This window comes from Astyanax mexicanus, chromosome 12 (assembly GCF_023375975.1).
Source record: "Astyanax mexicanus isolate ESR-SI-001 chromosome 12, AstMex3_surface, whole genome shotgun sequence".
In the NCBI taxonomy this organism is placed as follows: Eukaryota; Metazoa; Chordata; class Actinopteri; order Characiformes; family Acestrorhamphidae; genus Astyanax; species Astyanax mexicanus.
In genome coordinates this window covers 49,066,172-49,086,941 of record NC_064419.1, presented here as the reverse complement: position 1 = coordinate 49,086,941, position 20,770 = coordinate 49,066,172, and the positions used below count along the sequence as shown (strand labels likewise).

At 42.5% G+C, this 20,770-nt stretch overlaps 2 protein-coding genes across 2 annotated transcripts in view; one reads left to right on the top strand and one right to left on the bottom strand.

Annotated features, from left to right (window-relative positions):
* Nucleotides 1-20,770, bottom strand: part of LOC125806063 (uncharacterized) — a 452,361-nt gene that overhangs the window by 240,786 nt on the left and 190,805 nt on the right. The window lies entirely within an intron of this gene.
* LOC111192746 (uncharacterized) lies at nt 18,799-20,503 on the top strand. Its single transcript, XM_049485572.1, has 2 exons — nt 18,799-19,159; nt 19,373-20,503. Exons 1-2 carry the CDS (start codon nt 18,799-18,801, stop codon nt 20,437-20,439), a joined length of 1,428 nt encoding a protein of 475 aa, XP_049341529.1. The 3' UTR covers nt 20,440-20,503.

Here is a 20,770-nt window from a genome sequence, read left to right as displayed (position 1 = left end):
TACAGTATAAAATGTTTTTGTAAAAAAAAAGTCTTATCGTATGTTTGGATTAAAAGTTGCTTGTTTACTGTGCTTCAACTGAACACTCACTGTGTTTAGACTCTTTGGCTCATTTTCTGAGCTACAACTGCACACTCTCACCACTTGTAGACTCTTTGGCTCATTTTCTGAGCCATTTTCTTGATTGGACAGTGACTGTGTATATTGTGTGCTCACATTTATGAAGTTATTGTTATTTGTTAATTGTTTGTATGTTTTTTCTGTCGGGCCCAGGAAGAAAAGCAGCTAATGCTATAGCAGCTAATGTTGATTGATTAAACAATAAGTCATAATGTTATATTATGCATGATCTTCGCATATGCTAGCAATATTTATTTCATGCATTAGGGCACTCTTTCTGGTGACTGCCAGTGTAGAACTTTTTAAAACAGGACGAACTGAACAGAACACGTGAAAGTCACGCAGCAAACGGGAGAACGATGGGGAAAGTTGGGCGTGTTCCAAAAAGGTAAGTCCTGCTTTTGTAAATTCACTCCTGAAAATGAATTTGGTTAATTTATTATTTTTCAGCGCTGGGCGGGCATTACCTCCGTGGCATGTTATTTGTTAGAAGTGCAGCAGAGCAACATTAGTAAATGCAGGGTGACAGTAGAGGTAACCTTGAGCCGGCGAGCGAACCTGGGGGCCGTATGTCTTCATTTACCAGAGTATCTGCAGATGCCAGGGGTGTGGAGAGAGAGAGAGAGAGAGAGAGGGAAAGTTATTTTCTGAGCTCACCCCGTGGGGAAAACAGAGGCCTAATGATCTAGGCAATGTTGATTGTTGCCTCCCTCCTGGAATAGCGCCCATGTGTGTGTGTGTGTGTGTAAGCAGTGTGTGTGAGCGGTGAGGGGTACGAGGTGGTCGGCAGGCTCCCTCCCCTGAACCCAGATGTTTCATTACCGGTGATATTATCTGCAGATGCAGACTGGTCAGCCATGATGAATTCACTCTGAAAGACTATAAATAGCTCAGAATGAAAGAAGTGGACCAGTCAGCCATCAAACCAGAACAGAGCAGATCCCCCCGCAGAGTTTCATACTCTCAGGTACAACACAGATCAGCGTAGGATGAAGGGAAGGTCACCAATAAGAAAGATATCCCTTTACTTAAAGCAGCACTAGGTAGGATTCCGTGATTTTTGATCTTTTTAAAGAAGTAAAATTACAGCTTGAAACTCACTGCAGCGCTGCATTGAGGTGTAATAGGAGGAATAGCGGTGCTCTCGTGTCTGTGCCGGAGCTCCTCTGAGCTCAAACCAGACTCTGTAAGTTTTCCGAGGCGGCCGCGACCAACGCCCGCGAGAACTGCGACCTGCTTTCCGACCTTTAGTTCTAACAGTTCTACAAGGACTACTGGTTCATTCTTTACAAACTAACATACAGACACTCTGGCAGAAGCTGGAAAGAGACCGAATATGTCTGTGAAAGACAGAAAACGAGAAAGAGAAACTAATCCGCCTGAAACATTTATTACACTCTACAACTGTATGGGGAGCCCACGAGCACAAAATCTCAATCCTACCTAGTGGAGCTTTAAGCAGCCATGCCTTTGCAATGTATGCAGCTTGTGATTTTGCATGGTCTTCCTTGGAAAAGGAGATTAAAGCTTGAAAAGGTTCATGCTATATCAGTTTCAAAAAAAGTATTTTAAATGCTTGTTCTCAATTCAAATCAATTGTATATGATGCTGCACATGAAACTGTTTCTCAACTACTAGGAGACTCCTCTATGCTGCATCATTTTATTATTCAACCATTCTCCAGTGTTTTTTTTTTATTTCTATTTTTTTCCATTCTCTCCCCAATTTACATAGCCAATTACCCAACCCACTGACTAGGACTCCCCCTATCACTAGTAATGCCCCAACACACCAGAAGGGTGAAGACTAACACATGAACTATTCTGAAAGCTAATTCTAAGAATAAAAAATCATTACCTCTACCCTTTTTCTTAAACAGCCATGCCTTTGTAATGCATGCAGCATGTGGTTTTGCATTGTCTTGTTTAAAATTGCATGAACATCATTTGATAATCTGTTGCTCTGGTGTTATTTGCCAACTATATACAGATGATACAGTTATCTGTGTGCTTATAGATAGATAGATAGATAGATAGATAGATAGATAGATAGATAGATAGATAGATAGATAGATAGATAGATAGATAGATAGATAGATAGATAGATACTCTACTCTACTAGGAGACTATGCTACATCATCTTTCAACCAATCTCCAGCTTTTGCTTTTTAAATGCATAGTAAATTAATCATGTTTTCAATCTACTCTAAATTTGACTATCTGTAAGTACTGTTGAACTTGTTAGCACAATATTTTAACCGATAGCTTTCTCTAAAGATTATTTTTTTTAGCTTTGCTGCAGTGAATAGATCAATTGCTCTTTATTTTAAATGCTAGTTCTCAAATCAATCATATAGAGTAATTTTGTGAACAGCCTGAAACACTTCATAAAACCTTTTCTTTTTAATAACAGACTTTATCTTTTAAATTAGCGGATGACCGGATGCTAACAGCAGGACTTGGACAGTTCTGTCTGTAATCTCTGGCTCTGAACGATCGGAAGCTCGCGCTTCCTTTCAGCTAAAATGCTAAGCAGGCTGGATGGATGAGGTTTACATTGCGGTTTATAAAACCGCCTAAAGCTGAGCGCTTCTCTAAAGGAAGTAATGAGTCATGGGCTAATTGACCTGTCCGTGATCTGTTTACGACTGCATTCTTTGGCAGTTCCTGTTGGCTTTACTGAACGCTGGCAAAAATCCCATTCTATCTCAATCTAATGAGAAACGCTGGAGCGCGGGAAAGTTCTTGCCAAAACGGCTAAATATAAAGTGTGCATTATTAAATTCACATTATGTTTTTACTGTGTGTGAAAGGTCGTATTGTTAGGATGTAACGTAAAGCATATATTTAAGATGTTTAATTCACATCTCCTTGTGGGCTGCTATAAAAAAAGAGACAATTTCATTTACTGACAAAAAAAAAGAAGAAGTTTGTTTAAATCAACATTTGCAGGTACTGAGTTTTCCACCGAGCTTCAGTGATGCAACATAACGTTATCTGTTAGTATAGCAACTACAACCCTGGCAAGCTAACCTGCCGCAATCCTGCCAAGCCTTGCTGCGTGTCTGTTAGCATAGCAGCTAAACCACTGACAAGGATAGCTATTAGCATTGCAGATAACATGCTCCAACTCTGCCAAGCCTTGCTGCATGTCTGTTAGCATAGCAGCTAAACCACTGACAAGGATAGCTATTAGCATTGCAGCTAACATGCTCCAACTCTGCCAAGCCTTGCTGTGTGTCTGTTAGCATAGCAGCTACAACCTATTCAAGTCTGGCTATTAGCATTGCAGCTAATGTGCCACGACACTGTCAAGCCTAGATGCTCTGTATGTTAGCATAGTGACTATAAACCTTATGAGGCCAGCAGCTAACCTACTTCAACCCTACCAATGTTAGCTTCTGTCCCTGTTAGCATAGCAACCATAACCTATTCAAGTGTGCCCATTAGCGTTGCACCTAACCTGCTTCAACTCTGCCAAGCCTAGCTGCTGTGTCTGTTAGCATAGTGTCTATACAAACTTGATGAGGCTAGCTGTTAGCCTTGCAGCGAACCTGTACCAACCCTGCCAAGCTTAGCTGCTGTGTCTGTTAGCATAGCGGCTCTAACTCTGACACGACCAACTATTAGCATTGCAGCTAAACTGTACCCATCATGCAAAGCCCAGCTGCTGTCTGATAGCATTGTGGCTTCGAACATAATAAGACTGACTGTTAGCAATGCAGCTAACCTGACGCAATGCTGCCAAGCTTAGCTACCATGTATGTTAACGTAGTGTATAATCCACTCCAATGTAACACCTAACATGATCCAACCTTGCTAAGTCCAGCTGTTAGCATCACAGCTAACCTGGTCCAACCCTTGAACAGTCACGTTCACCTGAATGTTTCATTCTACACTCTGTCATGCACTCTGTCTTGGCATCATGTTCTCCTCCACCAGTCTTACACACTGCTTTTGGATAACTTTATGCTGCTTTACTCCTGGTGCAAAAATTCAAGCAGTTCAGTTTGGTGGTTTGATGGTTTGTGATCATCCATCTTCCTCTTGATTATATTCCATTTAATTTAAAACAAATTCCTTATAATACAGAGAAAGTAATTCTAAAGCTAATTCTAATATACTTTTATTGCTCTTGAGTATACTTTCTTTTCACAAGAGTATTAATGTTATAAATGTTGGATTGAGCATCTTTATTGGGCCTCATTGACTTTTCAGCTTTACTGAAGAAGAATTCTTAAAAAAAGACAAAGCAGCCAAACACATCAACGCCTCATAAAAATTCAGGCCATGTCTCAGTTCTGATTGGACGTTCTGACAGTTCTTTTCAGGATCTGTCGAGCTTGAAAAGAGCGTGATCTTCTAGGAGCCAAAATGCTAAAGAGGTGCTGGTGAGGCCAGTGATGGTTCAGCAGGGAATTACTGCTCTTGCTAATAAAAGAGCAGCAGAGTTGGCGTAGATGGTGAAGATGTTGGTGTTTCTCTGATTTTGCTATTTATAGGTTTATGTTTGAGTAAAATGAACATTGTTGTTTATTCTATAAACTACAGACAACATTTCTCCCAAATTCCAAATAAAAATATTCTCATTTAGAGCATTTATTTACAGAAAATGAGAAATGTCTGAAAAAAACAAAAAAAAGATGCAGAACTTTCAGACCTCAAATAATGCAAAGAAAACAAGTTCATATTCATAAAGAGATTTTAAGAGTTTAGAAATGATTCCAATATTTGGTGGAATAATCCTGGTTGGTTTTTAATCACAGTTTTAATTTCATGCATCTTGGCATCATGTTCTCCTCCACCAGTCTTACACACTGCTTTTGGATAACTTTATGCTGCTTTACTCCTGGTGTAAAAATTCAAGCAGTTCAGTTTGGTGGTTTGATGGTTTGTGATCACCCATCTTCCTCATGATTATATTCCAAAGGTTTTCAATTTATTTTTAAAAGTCTCTATTTAAGTAACGCAGCGAAATACTCATGCTTTTGGTGTTTAGAGAGTCGCTAAGAGCTAAAAAAGCGTCCCTCATGCTGCAGTGGTGCTGGTCAGTGGTGCTGTATCTCTGTAAGTGCTGCCCACGCTTCATCAGCAGCTCAGAGGCAAATGACCACTTTTCTCCCTGAACTCCCTGAATCACTATTAACGCCCAACTGGAACGTTTCACGTCTGCAGATTTCAGAGAGAGGGAACGAGAGGTCTGGGAGGAGGCTGTGGGTTGCCTTCGTGCGAAGCGCGACTAATTAGCCCGACCCACCAATCCCAGAACGGCTAGACTGGGCACAGACGCATTCACAGGTGCAGCGTGGCACAGCACGAGGGCGCGAGAGCTAGAGCGAGACAGACAGAAGTGGAGAGAGAGAGAGAGACAGGGGGTGAGCGAGGGAGTGAATGACTGCTTTATGGAGCTTCTCAATGGCTCCCTGTTCAGGCCATCAGACACTCCATTTCCCCGCCATCACTGTTACACTGCTGTATGATCTGCAGCAGAGCAGCACTATTCTCACTGCTGTTTAAGATTATACTTCAGGTCAGGAATAACATTTTGACCACCTCCATGTTCCTACACCCATTATCCATCGATTCAACTCCACTGATCAGATACAGTGGCTTGATTTTATTGAGATTTTAAGTCAGGGGTGTCCAAACTTTTTTTGTTAGGGGCCAGAAGGAGAAATATATTTGAAGTCACGGGCCACAGACTCTGTAATAAAACAAAATGAAATATACCACTTTAAATAATACATTTTCCTGATTACTTTCTTTTACACACCATTTTACTTGACTCACTATCTTTATCTATCTTGGACAGTGTTGTGTAAACTAATATTTTTCAACTTGATGTTTCATTTCATAATGTCTCTTTATATTAAACTCTTTCATTACAGCAACTTTTAGACTCTTTGTCTCGTTTCCTGCGCTACAACTGTGCACTCTCTCCGCTTTTAGACTCTTTGGCTTGTTTTCTGCACTAGAAATGAGCACTCTCTCCGATTTTAGACTCTTTGGCTCGTTTTCTGTGCTACAACTGAACACACTCGCCGCTTTTACACTCTTTGGCTCGTTTTCTGACACCTAGTGCTCAAACTTTAAATCTCACATTCTAAAAACCTGCTTGACAGCGGACCAACTTTCATTTTATTTATAAAATACCTTGCGGACAGCTCCAAAAAAGGAAATGGGCCGCAAAAGGCCGTAGTTTGAACACAAAAGTACCACATAATTGTGAAAAGAAACCAAAATGATACGCTTTATAATAACTTTCATTAATAAATATTTTTCTAATGATAATATTTTTCACTTTTCAAAGAACTAAACAAGAACACAAGATCCAGCAAGGAGGAGGAGAGCACTGATCAGAGAAGCAGCAGCTGAGAGGCCCATAGTCACTCTGGAGGAGCTGCAGAGATCCACAACTGGATCAGGAGAATTTACCATTAACTATTAAAAAGTACTGCACTCCATAAATCTGGCCTTTATTGAAAAGATTAAGGCAAGAAGAAAATTGTTGAAAGAAATATACAAGATGTGCCGCAGTTTGCAGCTTAACCAGCTTAAGTCATGTAGGAACACAGCAAACAAGTGGAATAAGGTTCTGTGACCAGATCAGACCACATCCCCACTGTCAAACATGGTGGTGGCAGCATCATGCTGTGGGGATGCTTTTATTCTGCAAAGACAGATTTAGGAAGCTGGATGGAGAAATAAATACAGGACAATCCTGGAAAAAAGAAAACCTGTTAAGACTGGAAAGGAGATTTACCTTCCAGCAAGACGATGACCCTAAAAACATACAGCCAGAGCTACAGTGGAACGGTTTAGAAATCTAGCTGTTTTGTAAAGAAGAATGGGGCAAAAATCTCAGTCTCTAGATGCGTAAAGCTGGTAAAGACAAACCCCAACACACACCAACACCTCATTTATGGAGTGTTTTTAATGGAGCTTCCCAATGTCTCCCTGTTCAGGCCATCAGACACTCGATTCCCCTGCCACCACTGTTACATTGTTATATGATCTGCAGCAGAGTGCATCAGTGCCATTCACCAAACAACAAAAAAGAAAGAGAGTCACCCACCGATGCCACCCACCCCCAGACACATTCAAGCTTATAGAGTCCAGATACGCCCACAGCCGTCTTAGATTTTCTCTCCCCTGAGCTCTGGCTTTTATTGCAGCGGCGGCTGACTGGCATCCAAGCGCCCGAAAAACAAAGAACTGTGATGTTCGCCATGGCCTTAATGACAGCTACTGGCTGAGGAGTAAAAACTATAAAAAAAGGAAAGAAAGACAGGAGAGAGAATGCGAGGATGAGTCGCGGCTAAAGCTGAGACGAAAAAAAAAAATAAAGAAAATGTCCTGAAGTGATTTTCCCCAAGTCTTCACAACGACACTGCAGTGCAGCAGCACACAAACCTGAACGGAATGAACCTTTTTTCCATTTTTTAGCCCCATTTTTTCATTCAAGCATTTCAAGCACATTCACCGCCATCTGCGAAAAAGCTGTACAGTGAGTACCCCCTGAATGGAGGAGGACGGGGGGAGAACTGGAGAGGCTTTTATTGGACAGAACGACACGGGAGTGATGTAAAAGAGAAATAGAGCCAGCAAATCACAGCCACCTAATCTACCTGGACAGGAGCTAATAGCTTGACACGGCGCCCAGGTAAGTTTAATCAAGAGGATGCCCTGTCACGCAATGATGAACCTTTTCCGTTCCCGCTGCACCCCCCCCCCCCCCCTCCTCCCCTCCCGTGGCTCCGGTCCATTTGGTGCCCTCTCAGATCAGAACCTGCACAATATCACTCCGTGGGGTTTTCTGGGCAGTCGAGATTCAGGCCGAGGGGGTTCTGGACTCCAATCACTGACCATCTGAAAGTACAGGCAGAAAAAAATAAAAAAATAAATAAAGCTATAGAGGCCATGACGCTGACTGGCAGCATCCTGTTTTCTGAAAGAGAAGAGAATGTTCTTTTTATAACAGATTTTATGGTGTCTCTTTGGTGTCCATTTCCTGAAAAAAAAATATATATAACTAAAGTAATAAATAAATATAGTATAGATAATTATCATCCAATGTCCAAACACTAAGGAGACAATGTTTTTATGACTTGCTTCTAAAATATGTAGTCAGGCCATCACTGCTGTGGGTTTTAGGGGAAAATACATGAATGAATGTATGAATGAATTAATGTATGTAATTTCCTTAAAATATGACCTCAGGCACAGGCTTCTAATAACTCATTAGGAGTTCTGCCCATTCACCGGCTTTAGGCTAGTTCTCAGGCTTCAGCCCATGTCCAGGCTTCTCGGCCCAGCCACAGGCTTCTTGACTAATTTTCAGGCTTCTTGGTCCATTCCCAAGCTTCTCTGCCCATTCCCAGGCTTCCCTGCTTAGTCCCAGGCTTTTCTCCCCAGCCACAGGCTTCTGGACCCAGTCACAGACTTCTCGGCAGAGCAACAGGCTTTTCGGCCCAGCCACAAGCTTCTTGGCCAATTACCTGGTTTCTCGGCCTATTCCCAGGCTTCCCGGTACAGCCACAGGCTTCACTGCCCATTTTCAAGGTTCTCGGCCCAGCCACAGGCTTCTTGACTAATTTTCAGGCTTCTTGGTCCCTTCCCAAGCTTCTCTGCCCATTCCTAGGCTTCTCTGCCCAGCCACAGGCTTCTCGGCAGAGCAACAGGCTTTTCTGCCCAGCCACAAGCTTCTTTGCCAATTACCTGGTTTCTCGGCCTATTCCCAGGCTTCCCGGTACAGCCACAGGCTTCACTGCCCATTTTCAAGGTTCTCGGCCCAGCCACAGGCTTCTTGACTAATTTTCAGGCTTCTTGGTCCCTTCCCAAGCTTCTCTGCCCATTCCTAGGCTTCTCTGCCCAGCCACAGGCTTCTCGGCAGAGCAACAGGCTTTTCGGCCCAGCCACAAGCTTCTTTGCCAATTACCTGGTTTCTCTGCCTATTCCCAGGCTTCCCGGTACAGCCACAGGCTTCACTGCCCATTTTCAGAGTTCTGGGCCCAACCACAGTTTTCTACTAATTCTCAGGCTTCCGCCCATGCCCAGGCTTCTTGGTCAATTCCCAGGCTTCTCTGTCAGGCTTCTTGTTAATTCTCAGGTCACAGCCATTGCTGAGGTTTCTCAGCCCATTACCACGCTCCTAGGCCTAGCCACAGGCTTCTCAGCCAATTCTCAGGCTTCTCTGTTCATTCCCAGGCGTTTTGAAATACAACCACATTTGTTTAGGTAGCGCAATTAATTGTAATATTAAAATGCATCCATGCTTAATTTTAGGCATGGAACACATTCCAAATAGTGGAAAAAAAAACTAGCAATTTATAGCAAGTAATGGAATAAAAAAAGATTTCTACTAATTCTCTGGTTTCTCTGCCCATTCCATGCCCATTCTCGGTCCAACCACAGGCTTCTCTTCCCCTTCACAAGCCTTTATGCCCATTCGCAGGCTTCTTTGTCCATTCCCAGGCTTCTTGACCAACTACTGTATCTTACTTCAAACAGTGTATCATATGAACATATTGTTAGATGACATTGTTACATAGAAATTAGCTGTTTACTGTTAGAAACTTAAAGCTTTAAAACAAGACCTCACTTTCATAAATACTGTATGTCAAAGAATCATGCCAACATCCATTTAAAGTTAATTTTAGGGAGCTTTAGATGTTCTTTCATGGACGGACGTGCAAAAGGAAGCATTTTTGGTAACTGTTTTTGAAGATTGCTATTTTAATTTTTCTAAAAAAAAAAAAAAAAACAAAAAAAAACAGTGGATTTATTATCCATGCTAATCAGCTGCATGCTACAGATGTGACAGAACGAGATTATGTTGAGTATTCTTTAAAAAAAAACACCCCCTGAGCTTTCTTCATTTCCATTAGAATAGATCCAGCGCTCAGTTCGCTTCAGACCTACGTCCCCATCACTGCCAAAATAAAGTTCCACAGATTTCCTCCTCAGTTAAATTCCACACTGAGCTCACTTCACATCAACACACAGTGCTTATGATTTAATTACTGTAACAAACGCCCTGTTCTGCTGCTTCAGGAGATTATGGATTTATGGTGGTGGGCTTTTATGGTGGGAATGATCTGAATCCAGTCTTCAAAGCCAAGTGTTGGTATCTAGGACACGGGTTGTATAACAGTATACCCAGTGTGTACTGTACGCTCTCGATTTCTGATCACACTACAAAAATAACATACAGTACTTACCATTATATACAGTAGTATCTGTGTGATCAATTACCATCTAAATTTGTTGCTTACATAAGAAAAAAAAAACTCTGAATTTTAAATGCATTTAGAAATTATTAAAAAAAGAAAAAAACACTAAAGGTCTTTAGAAATACAAAAGCATTTTATTTAACAAACAGATCAACAAGTCTGCCCATTTACAGGCTTCTCTGCCCATTTTCAGGCTTCTCTGCCTATTCTTTGCCCATTCTCAGGCTTCTCTGCACATTATTTGCCCATTCTCAGGCTTCTCTGCACATTATTTGCCCATTCTCAGGCTTCTCTATCCATTCTTTGCCCATTTACAGGCTTATTTGCCCATTTACAGGCTTCTCTGCACATGATTTGCCCATTTACAGGCTTCTTTGCCCATTCTCAGGCTTCTCTGCCCATTTACATGCTTCTGTGCCCATTCTTTGCCAATTCACAGGCTTCTCTGCCCATTCACATGCTTCTCTGCCCATTATCAGGCTTCTCTGCCCATTCACAGGCTTCTCTGCCTATTCACAGGCTTCTCTGCCCATTATAAGCTTCTCTGCCCATTCTCAGGCTTCTCTGCACATGATTTGCCCATTTACAGGCTTCCCTGCCCATTCTTTGCCCATTCTCAGGCTTCTCTGCCCATTCTCAGGCTTCTCTGTCCATTCTTTGCCCATTCAGAGGCTTATCTGTCCATTCACAGGCTTCTGTGCCCATTCTTTGCCCTTTTACAGGCTTATCTGTCCATTTACAGGCTTCTCTGCCCAGACAACATCTCATTTCCACACTCAGGTTTGCCATGTATAGAACACAACTGCACACAAACGGTGTGCTGTAGCCATGGAAACAGGAGAGTTGGCTATTTTTCTGCTGAAGAAATAATCACTGAGTTTCAGTAAGGTTACCTGACCATAGTTAGATAATTTACCACCACCACTAGCAGATAAGAGATGGGCGTTACAGTACAGTATATATTGTAATGATCAGCTACAGATTAAGACTTACCGTTGCTGGCAACACACACTCGCTCTCATTTATTTCTGAATTCCCTTTAAATCCAACTTTTCCCTGATTTTTAGATGGTTGAACTACTGGGTCTAATTTATTCAAGTAAAATGGAATATGAGCAAATACCCGAACCTGTCAGTGACAATATACTGTATATATTATTAGGGATAAGGTTAATCCATATAGATATTTAATACAGTCCTATGAGTGGTGCAGTGTATATCAGTGTATAGGGACTCTTTAAACAGTGATATTAACCTGAATGTCACAGCCTCTGTTTTTTCAGAAATTCATTGCTGCCATTCGACCCTTTTTAATTTACTGTAGAAAATGGTTCCAACTACAAGCTGCCATTTGAAGTCAAGGGGAAACTGGCCCAGAGTGTTCTGTTTGTCAGAGACTAAGTGACATTTTTGTAGAGTAAGCGGTTCTTTAGGAACAAGTGTCAGCATTTTCCTATGCACGTAGTGCTACTGTTACTCTATATTCCTAATATTTGATAAGACTCCTGCTTTAGCTTCAGTACGTTCCTTATACACAATGAAGAAAAGTGTAAATTTAAGATAATCAATTCAAAATGAATGAATAACCTTCAGTGGATGCTAGTATGAGATGAATAAATTAGTAAGTATTTTGGTGCATTTTTATTGGCTCATTTATCATAAAAGGGCAAAACTTGTGTATTTGATTTTTTATCAAATGAACTGTCACACAAACATTAATTGATTATAAAGTGTATACGTTGTGATGGGATATCTTGTAAGTGAGGTTGGACTATAGTCAGCATGCTCATGATATGGCCAGATGAATTATGGGAGTTTAAGTGAGTGTATTTAATACACCCTAGGAGGCATTACCACCCATATTCACAGTAATAATAACAATAATAATAACAATGATTCACTATTATTCACTAATGGAGAAAAAAAAACAACATGGAACACTGGTGAACCTTCCCAGGAGTGACCGGCCGACCGAACAAAATTACTCCGAAAGGGCATGAAGAACTCACTAACATCCTGATGATCTCCAGAACTTTGGAAAAATATTCTTTACAGGACTAAAGATAAACGTGGATGTTTTTAAAGGTGTATGTCTAACTATAAAAAAACCCCACAATTTTAGAAAAAGAACATGATACTCAAGGTAGTAAAACATGGTGGTGGTAGTGTGATGATGGTCTGGAGCTGCTGGATAACTTGCTGTAATAGATGGAAGCAGGACTTCTGCTGTTTTTTAGCAGAAAATCCTAAAGGACAATTTCCGTCCATCAGTTTGTGACGTCAAGCTCAGGTGTACTTTATTTGGGTTCTGCAGCAGGACAATGACCCGAAACACACAAAACAAGTCCAGTCTAGACAGTTGAAGTCTGACTGATTGAGATGCTGTGGATGATCTTAAACAGGGCGTTTATGCTGGAACAGCCTCCAATGTGTCTGAATTAAAACTTTTAATTCTGTAAAGAAGAGTTGAACTAAATTCCTCCACAGAGATGAGAAAGACTAGCTTTTAGTTATCGGTAAAGCTTGATTGATTACACTTGTTGCCGCCAAAAGATTAGAACAACCAAGTTGTTAGATTTAGAGGTAAATACTTTTTCACAAAAGGGTCAGATTGGTCAAAGTCAAGTCAAAGTGAACTTTATAGTCATTCAGACTAAACGAGATTGCTCCAAAGTGCACGAATAAACATAGCAAAACACAAGACATACAGTATCATAACATAAAAATAACTGCACAACATTGCAGACAAAAATATTGCACACTGTATCAACGTAAACTTAACACTGTAAAGTGTTAAAGTGCTTAATTATAGTCCAATGAATATTGCACACAAATTAATAAAATAAGCAGCATTAAATGGATATATGTTAAAAAGTTCATTAGACCTGGTAAGTCTGCATGTCAAGGTGTTGAGAATTCTAACAGCTTGTGGAAAGAAACCTTTGTTGAGTCTGGAAGTCCTGCGTTTTCCTGAGGGCAGCAATCTGAACAGTCCATGGGCTGGATGAGTGGGATCTTTGACTACCCTGGTGAATAATGAATAAATAATGAAAAAATCAGAGGTGGAAAAAGTACTGAAAAATTGTAATTAAGTAAAAGTACCTTTACTTTGTTAAAATTCTACTCAAGTAAAAGTAAATGTACCCATCTAAAAATCTACTCGAGTAAAAGTAAAAAAACTACTGTACTTTGAGTAAAAGTTACATAGTTTCTTTTAATTATTTGATGTAAAAATTTACAAATCAAATTAAATCGTTTTTTAATGAACACATTTTTTTCCCCAGCATTTTATTTTTTGCTCAGTAACGGAGTTTTCCAATGTAGCGAAGTAAATTACTTATGTCAAAATGTACTTGAGTAAAAGTAAAATTACCCATTTTAAAAACTACTTAAAAAAATGTACTCTTAAAATCTACTCAACTACGGTAATGTGAGTAAAAGTAATTCATTACTTTCCACCTCTGGAAATAATCATTTAAAAACAGTTTTTTGTAATCGCTCAGGTTTTATTTGTCGGATTAAAATGTGTTTGTCAATATGAAAAATGTAAAAATCTAAACATCCGACCGCTGCCAGACAGTCCATCCAGCTTATTAAAGCCCAGAAAATAAGGCTTCACAACATGCCGGCCAAGCCTGTGAGTAATTGGTGACAAGTTAATTCGGGGAGCATTGTGTAGCCGACGCTGTGACAGGATATTGGGTAAAGAAGTGAGGTAGGGCTGGGTCAGCCTTGATCACCTGTGCTGAAGGATGAGCTCGCGTGTGAAGTGACAGCTCATTGGCATCACGTTACCCTACATTCCCACCGGAAAGCTAATTGACTGGAGTGGAAACTCGGCACGGAGACAGGAACAAAAGAAAGCACTCTCGATGGCTGTCAGATTAATTACATTGTTTTTTCTGCGTCATCTTATCATCCGTTCACAAAAATACACAGTCACGCAGGCGGGAGCCGGGATTCCACCCAAAACATTTCATATATAACCAAAAATATACGCTTAAATCACGACATTTCAGCAGAACAGAAACAAAAAGTGAAATAAGTCTCATTTCCATGCACTGCAGTTATGTGTATAACACTAAAACTGATATACTAGGCTACCGTGAATAAGAGAAAGAGGAGGAGGAATGATCTTGAAACAAACAGAATTAAAAAACAGAATAGAATCATCTTTACTGACATTTACAGTATTAAATGCCCCAAAAATATCATTGTAGCTTAAATATGCCAGGCAGAATAAGCAATGCCCACCTAATGGGAAATTTAATTTCTGTGCCACCCTGACGATGTAAACTAAAGATCTTGGAGTGGGAGTGCAAACACACCAGACAGTTCTGGGGAGATGTATGATACAGTAAAGGGTAGTAGGGTTCTATAGAGAAAGATAGGGTAGTAGAGAGACTATAAGGCCATATACGGTAACATATAGTGATGCAGGGTAGCATGAGGCATATAGGGCTTTATAAAAAGGTAGGGAAGAGTAGTATAAAGATAGTATAGATAGCATAAAGTAGTATATAGTAGTCATATTGATTGTATAGGATAGTATAGGGCAGTAAATTGAGTAATAAATCAAGTGCAGGATAGTATAGAGTAGTAGAGTAGTAGTATAGGGAATATTGGAGAGTATAGTATAGTAAAAGGGGGTATCGGATTGTATAGGGTACTATAGGATAGTGTAGGGTAGTAAAAGGACTATAGGATCATATAGTGTACTATAGGATAGTGTAGGGTATTAAAATAAGTATAATGTACTATAGGACAGTATAGGATTGTAAAGGGAGTAAAGGATTGTATAGGTTGCTACAGGACAGTATAGGGTAGGAAAGGGGTATAGGATCATATAAGGTACTATAGGGCAGTATAGGATTGTAAAGGGAGTATAGGATAATGTAGGATAGTTTAAGGAGTATAGCATTGTATTGGGAGTATAGGATATATAGGGGATTATAGAACAGTATAGGATAGTAAAGGGAGTGTAGGTTCCTATAGGGTACTATAGGTATGTTTAGCGTAGTAAATGGAGTATAGGATAGTAAATTAACTATAGGATTGTATATGGTACTATAGGATAATGTCGGGTAGTAAAAATGATTATAGGATAGTATAGGGCACTATAGAATAATTTAGGATACTAAAAGGAGTATAGGGCCATATAGGGTACTATAGGACAGTGTATAGTAGTAAAGTAGTATAGGATAGTGTAGGATAGTTTAAGGAGTATAGCATTGTATTGGGAGTATAGGATAGTATAGGGGACTATAGAACAGTATAGGATAGTAAAGGGAGTATAGGTTCCTATAGGGTACTATAGGTAAGTATATAGTAGTAAAGGAGTATAGGATAGTATAGGGTACTATAGCATTGTATAGGGTACTATAGGATAATGCAGGGTAGTAAAACTGATTATAGGATAGTATAAGGCACTATAGAATAATTTAGGATACCAAAAAGGAGTAGAGGGCCGTATAGGGTACTATAGGACAGTGTATAGTAGTAAAGGATAGTAAGAGGTACTATAGGTTAGTGTAGGATACTAAAAGGAGTATAGGGCCGTATAGGGTACTATAGGACAGTGTATAGTAGTAAAGGAGTATAGGGCTGTATAGGGTACTATAGGACAGTGTATAGTAGTAAAGGAGTATAGGGCTGTATAGGGTACTATAGGACAGTGTAGGATAGTAAAAGGAGTATAGGGTAGTATAGGGTTGTATAAGGAAGCTATTGTGACTGTTTATTCTCTGTGTCAAACAATAAGAATGAAGCGAATTAAACGATACATTGTGTCAGGGACGCTTATGGTTTGATGCATTATTATTTATTCAAAACACCCCTTTTTCCATTTCTTTTTTACTATTTGGGTATTAAAGTGAAAATCATTTTGCAGTATTTAGAGGTGTTTTTAATGCACATTTTAAAGTGGTGTAAAGATGAATTCAGTGGATTCAGGGACTGTAGTTAAACCCTCAGCTCAGCTTATGAAGACGCCTCCTCAGACAGACGGGCTGGATGTGTCTGATGCTCAGCTCTGAACTGCAGTAGAACAGTGTGATGATCAATCTCTCTGCTATTGACTGTCTAACGCTGGAGCACTCGCTCTTAACCAGGCGCAGAAACGATCCACAGAATATTAAACAACCTGAGCTTTATCCAGAAACGTGAGGAGCTCTGAATACCGTCTCCAAACAGATGAAGAGCCTCTTTAAAACAAAAGATACTCGAACGATAAGATCACCAAACAATACACAGTGAAAGATGGGGACACGCTCAATTAATATACAGCTCAGGAAAAAATAAAGAGACCACTTCAGTTTCTGAATCAGTTTCTCTGATTTTGCTATTTATAGGTTTATGTTTGAGTAAAATGAACATTGTTTTTTTATTCTATAAACTACAGACAACATTTCTCCCAAATTCCAAATAAAAATATTCTCATTTAGAGCATTTATTTACAGAAAATGAAAATATTTGGTAGAATAACCCTGGTTGGTTTTTAAGTGGAGTTATTTATAACTAAATTTTGGGAGATAATCCACGCCCATTACTCCACCCACTAGCCCTATTTAAACCCCCACTTCCTATCCTCCTGCGTGTGGCACAACTTGGCATTTGCTTTGTATCGCACACCTCACCTGATTCGTCATGGATCTACAGCTCGCTGCTTCTGACGTCGAGCTCTTCTCAGCCTCTGGCTCTTCATCCGCCGGCGCTCCAGGCCAGCCTCCTCGTCTCCGGGCGCTCTGGTCTTCAACCCCCCCTTGGTCCAGCCTGCGCTTCGCCAGCGAATTCTGCAAGGTGCGGATGTAGATCTCTCTCTGTTGTTGCGTCCCTCCTCCCAGCTCGCCGCTCCACGCACCGTTGATGTGGGAGATCTTTCCCTCACACTCCGCGCAGTGGCGCCTCGCGCCTCGGGGATTCTCACGGTCCCCGAGTTCGCCTTGGCTTTCGCCTTGTTCAGGGACATCATCTGCTCATCCTTCCCAGCACAAAGACAGGAACTTGACGATTATCTTTGTTATAATGGACCTGGGGACCTCGGGATTTATGGAATACCACCGCCTGTTTTCTGCTCGGGCTGCAGCCCGCCTCTTGCAGCAGAATGTCTCAACGTACTGGGGCATTCTTGATATGGAATTGTACTGCAGGATCTTCGCAGGCCGTGCTTCCATTTCCTGTGGGCTGTGCGGGCATCCCTCTCACCCCGCCTCTGCCTGTTCTCTCGTGGACCCCTCATCTGGCCCGCGCGCGGCCGCGAGCTCTTCTGCACGCTTCGCGGATGCCCCGGCCGGCCGCGCTCCCTCCCCCCAGCGCGTTGTCTCCGTCGATGCCCGTGATGCCCGCGGCAGACGCCTGAGTTTCCTGGGCCATCGCATGCTGTGCAACAATTTCAACGGGGGCGGCTGCTTCGCCTCGTCTTGCAAGCTGCTGCACGCCTGCTCCTACTGCGGGCTGGCTCACTCCCGCTCCGGCTGTCCCCGGCGCCCACCCAAGCACGGCGGAAGCTGACTGCTCCGCTTTCTGTCCACACCTGTCAACGTGCCCGAGCTGGCTTCGTGCCTCTCCGGCCATCCCGACCCCGTTTTAGTCTCTCATCTCCTGGATGGATTTCTTTTTGGGTTCTCACCTGGTCTAGCTGTCCTGCCTTCCTCCTCCTGCTCCTGCGCTAACCTCCTTTCGGCTGAGGCCGAGCCGGAGGTCGTTTCCCGGCTTCTGCGCAAAGAAGTTGCGGAGGGTTTTATGATTGGCCCTTTCTCTTCTCTCCCGTTTTCCACCTATCGCATTAGCCCCATAGGCATTGCCACGCGCAAGTACTCGGGGAAGAAGTGCATATACCAAGTGTTATACCATCCATCAACAGCCTGATTCCCAGCGCCGACTTTTCCATGTCGTATGCTTGCGTGGATAACGCGATCTCCCTCATACGCCTCCTCGGGTGGGGTACCTGGCTGGCCTAGGCGGACAACGTATCTGCTTTTAAAATCGTCCCCTTGCATCCCGATTTCTGGCACCTTTTCGGAGTCCGTTGGCGCTGGCGATATTACTTCGCGGTCCGCCTCACCTTCGGCTGTAAGAGCAGCCCTAAGATATTCGACTCCCTAGCCGAATCGCTGTCCTGGATCCTCCTCAATGTATATCGCATCCCGTACGTCGTCCATCTGCTGGATGATTTTCTCGTCCTCGATGCCCCCACCTCTCCTCCAGCCCGATGCATCACCCGACTGTCTGCAGCTTTCGACCGTCTGGGTATTCCTCTCTCCCGACAAAACTGTCGGCCCTGCTACATCTCTGGAATTTCTAGGCATTACCCTGGATTCCGTTTCTCTCCAGGCTTCCCTCCCCCTTGACAAGCTGGTCCGTATCAAGGATGCCCTCTCTCTATTCCTTGAACGTCAGCACTGCTCCAAACAGCAGCTTCTCTCTCTCTTGGGGCATTTAAATTTCGCCATGTGGATTATTCCCCAAGGCAGATCCTTCATTTCTCATCTTCTCACGCTGTCTTCTTCCATCACCTCTCTCAACCAAACAGTCACTCTGGACCAAGCCTGCATGTCTGAATTGCGCTTCTGGCTCCTCCTACTCTCCCACTGGAATGGCATTTCTCTCTTTCGCCTTCCCGAAGCGTCGGATCACCCCAACTTTTTTCTCTTCACTGACGCTGCCCCCTCCTTTGGATATGGAGGCTATTGTGGCACCCATTGGTTTTTCTCTCCCTGGCCTCAGGAGCTCATCGAACAGTCGGCTACAGACGGCGACTCCTCTGCCCTGCGGGAGTTATATCCCGTCGTCGCAGCCGCCGTGCTTTGGGGTCATCTGTGGAACAGAAGCATTGTCTCCATCCATTCCGACAGTTCCACCGTTGTACACAATCAATAAATCCAGATCCAATAATCTATCCATCATGCTTTATCTCCATCGTCTGACTTGGTTATCCATCACACACCAATTTTCTCTCCAAGCTCTACACATACCTGGCCTTTCTAATCCCACTGCTGACGCTCTCTCTCATTCCAACCTGCAGAAATTCAGGACCTTGGCACCACATATGGACTCTCAGCCCACTCCGACTCCACCTTATTCCGATACCATCTTCCCGCTCTAGCCACATCCAGCATGAACCAACTCACCACCGCTTCTCAAGATCTCATCATTGACTCCGTATCCCCCAACACCTTGTCCACCTACTGGACCGGTTGGCAGTGTTTTAAACGTTTCCACCACATCCAAAACCTTCCTTTTCCTTCTTTAGACCTTCACACTCTGTCCTCCTTTCTCACTTTCTCAAGCATTCATCTTTCGATCTGCTCCTCCACTTTAAAAGTCTATCTGTCTGCTATCAACTTCTTTCTTATTCTGCTATTAGGATCTCCTCATCCCTTTTCCAATCACCACCAAATATCCCTACTTATCAGAGGAATCAGAAGACGAGAGCCGCGTTCGCCCAATCGGCGCCTCCCCATCACTTCCCATATACTGCATTACTGTCTTTTTACGCTCCGCCACGGTTACGCTGCTCCCTCCATCTACGCTACACTTGAATCTATGTTTCTCCTCGCCTTCTTCGGCTTTCTCCGCTGCTCGGAATTCACAACTTCCACTACCTCCCATAATCCTGCTTTTCACCCCTGTCTTTCTGATTTATCTAGTTTGGACGAAAGAACACTGACCTTCAGAATCAAACGCAGTAAAACTGACCAGCTCGGCATTTCTGCCCCTATCTATCTTTTCAAACTCACTTCTCCTCTCAGCCCCTATGAGCCCATCACTGCGTACCTCAGCCACCGTCTCACTCACCAAGCTTCTCCAGACAACCCTCTTTTCGTCACAGAATCCGGATCACCTGCCACTCGCCACTGGTTTCATTTTCATCTTAAGCAGATTCTCTCACTCAGCGGTTTTAACCCTTCCTTCTTTTCAGCCCACTCTTTCAGAATCGGCGCCGCATCCACAGCATCTCACCACGGTTTACCTGATCACACAGTAAAAATCCTCGGTCGCTGGACCTCCCAAGCTTACCATGGATACATCAGAACCCACGCAAGCGACCTTTTAGCTGCTCACGAGCGCCTGGCTTCCCTTAATGTCTAATTTTGGGGCTTCAGCTTCTCGCGTCCTTGTGTAGCTGCCCCGAACTCTAGCCCAAAATATCCACTGAGTTCGCCCCCCCCCCCCCCTCCTCTTTCTATCATATTCCATCAGGGCGTGGGTTAATACTAGCAAATCAGTTTTTTTTCATGCATCTTGGCATCATGTTCTCCTGCACCAGTCTTACACACTGCTTTTGGATAACTTTATGCTTGATTGAAGTGTTACCTAAGGGGATGGCTTGGGAACGCCCACACCTGTATACATTGTGAGGTGTTATCTTGTGAGTAAGGTTGATTGAACACTGGACAGTGTTCTCACAGTAAGGCCAGGT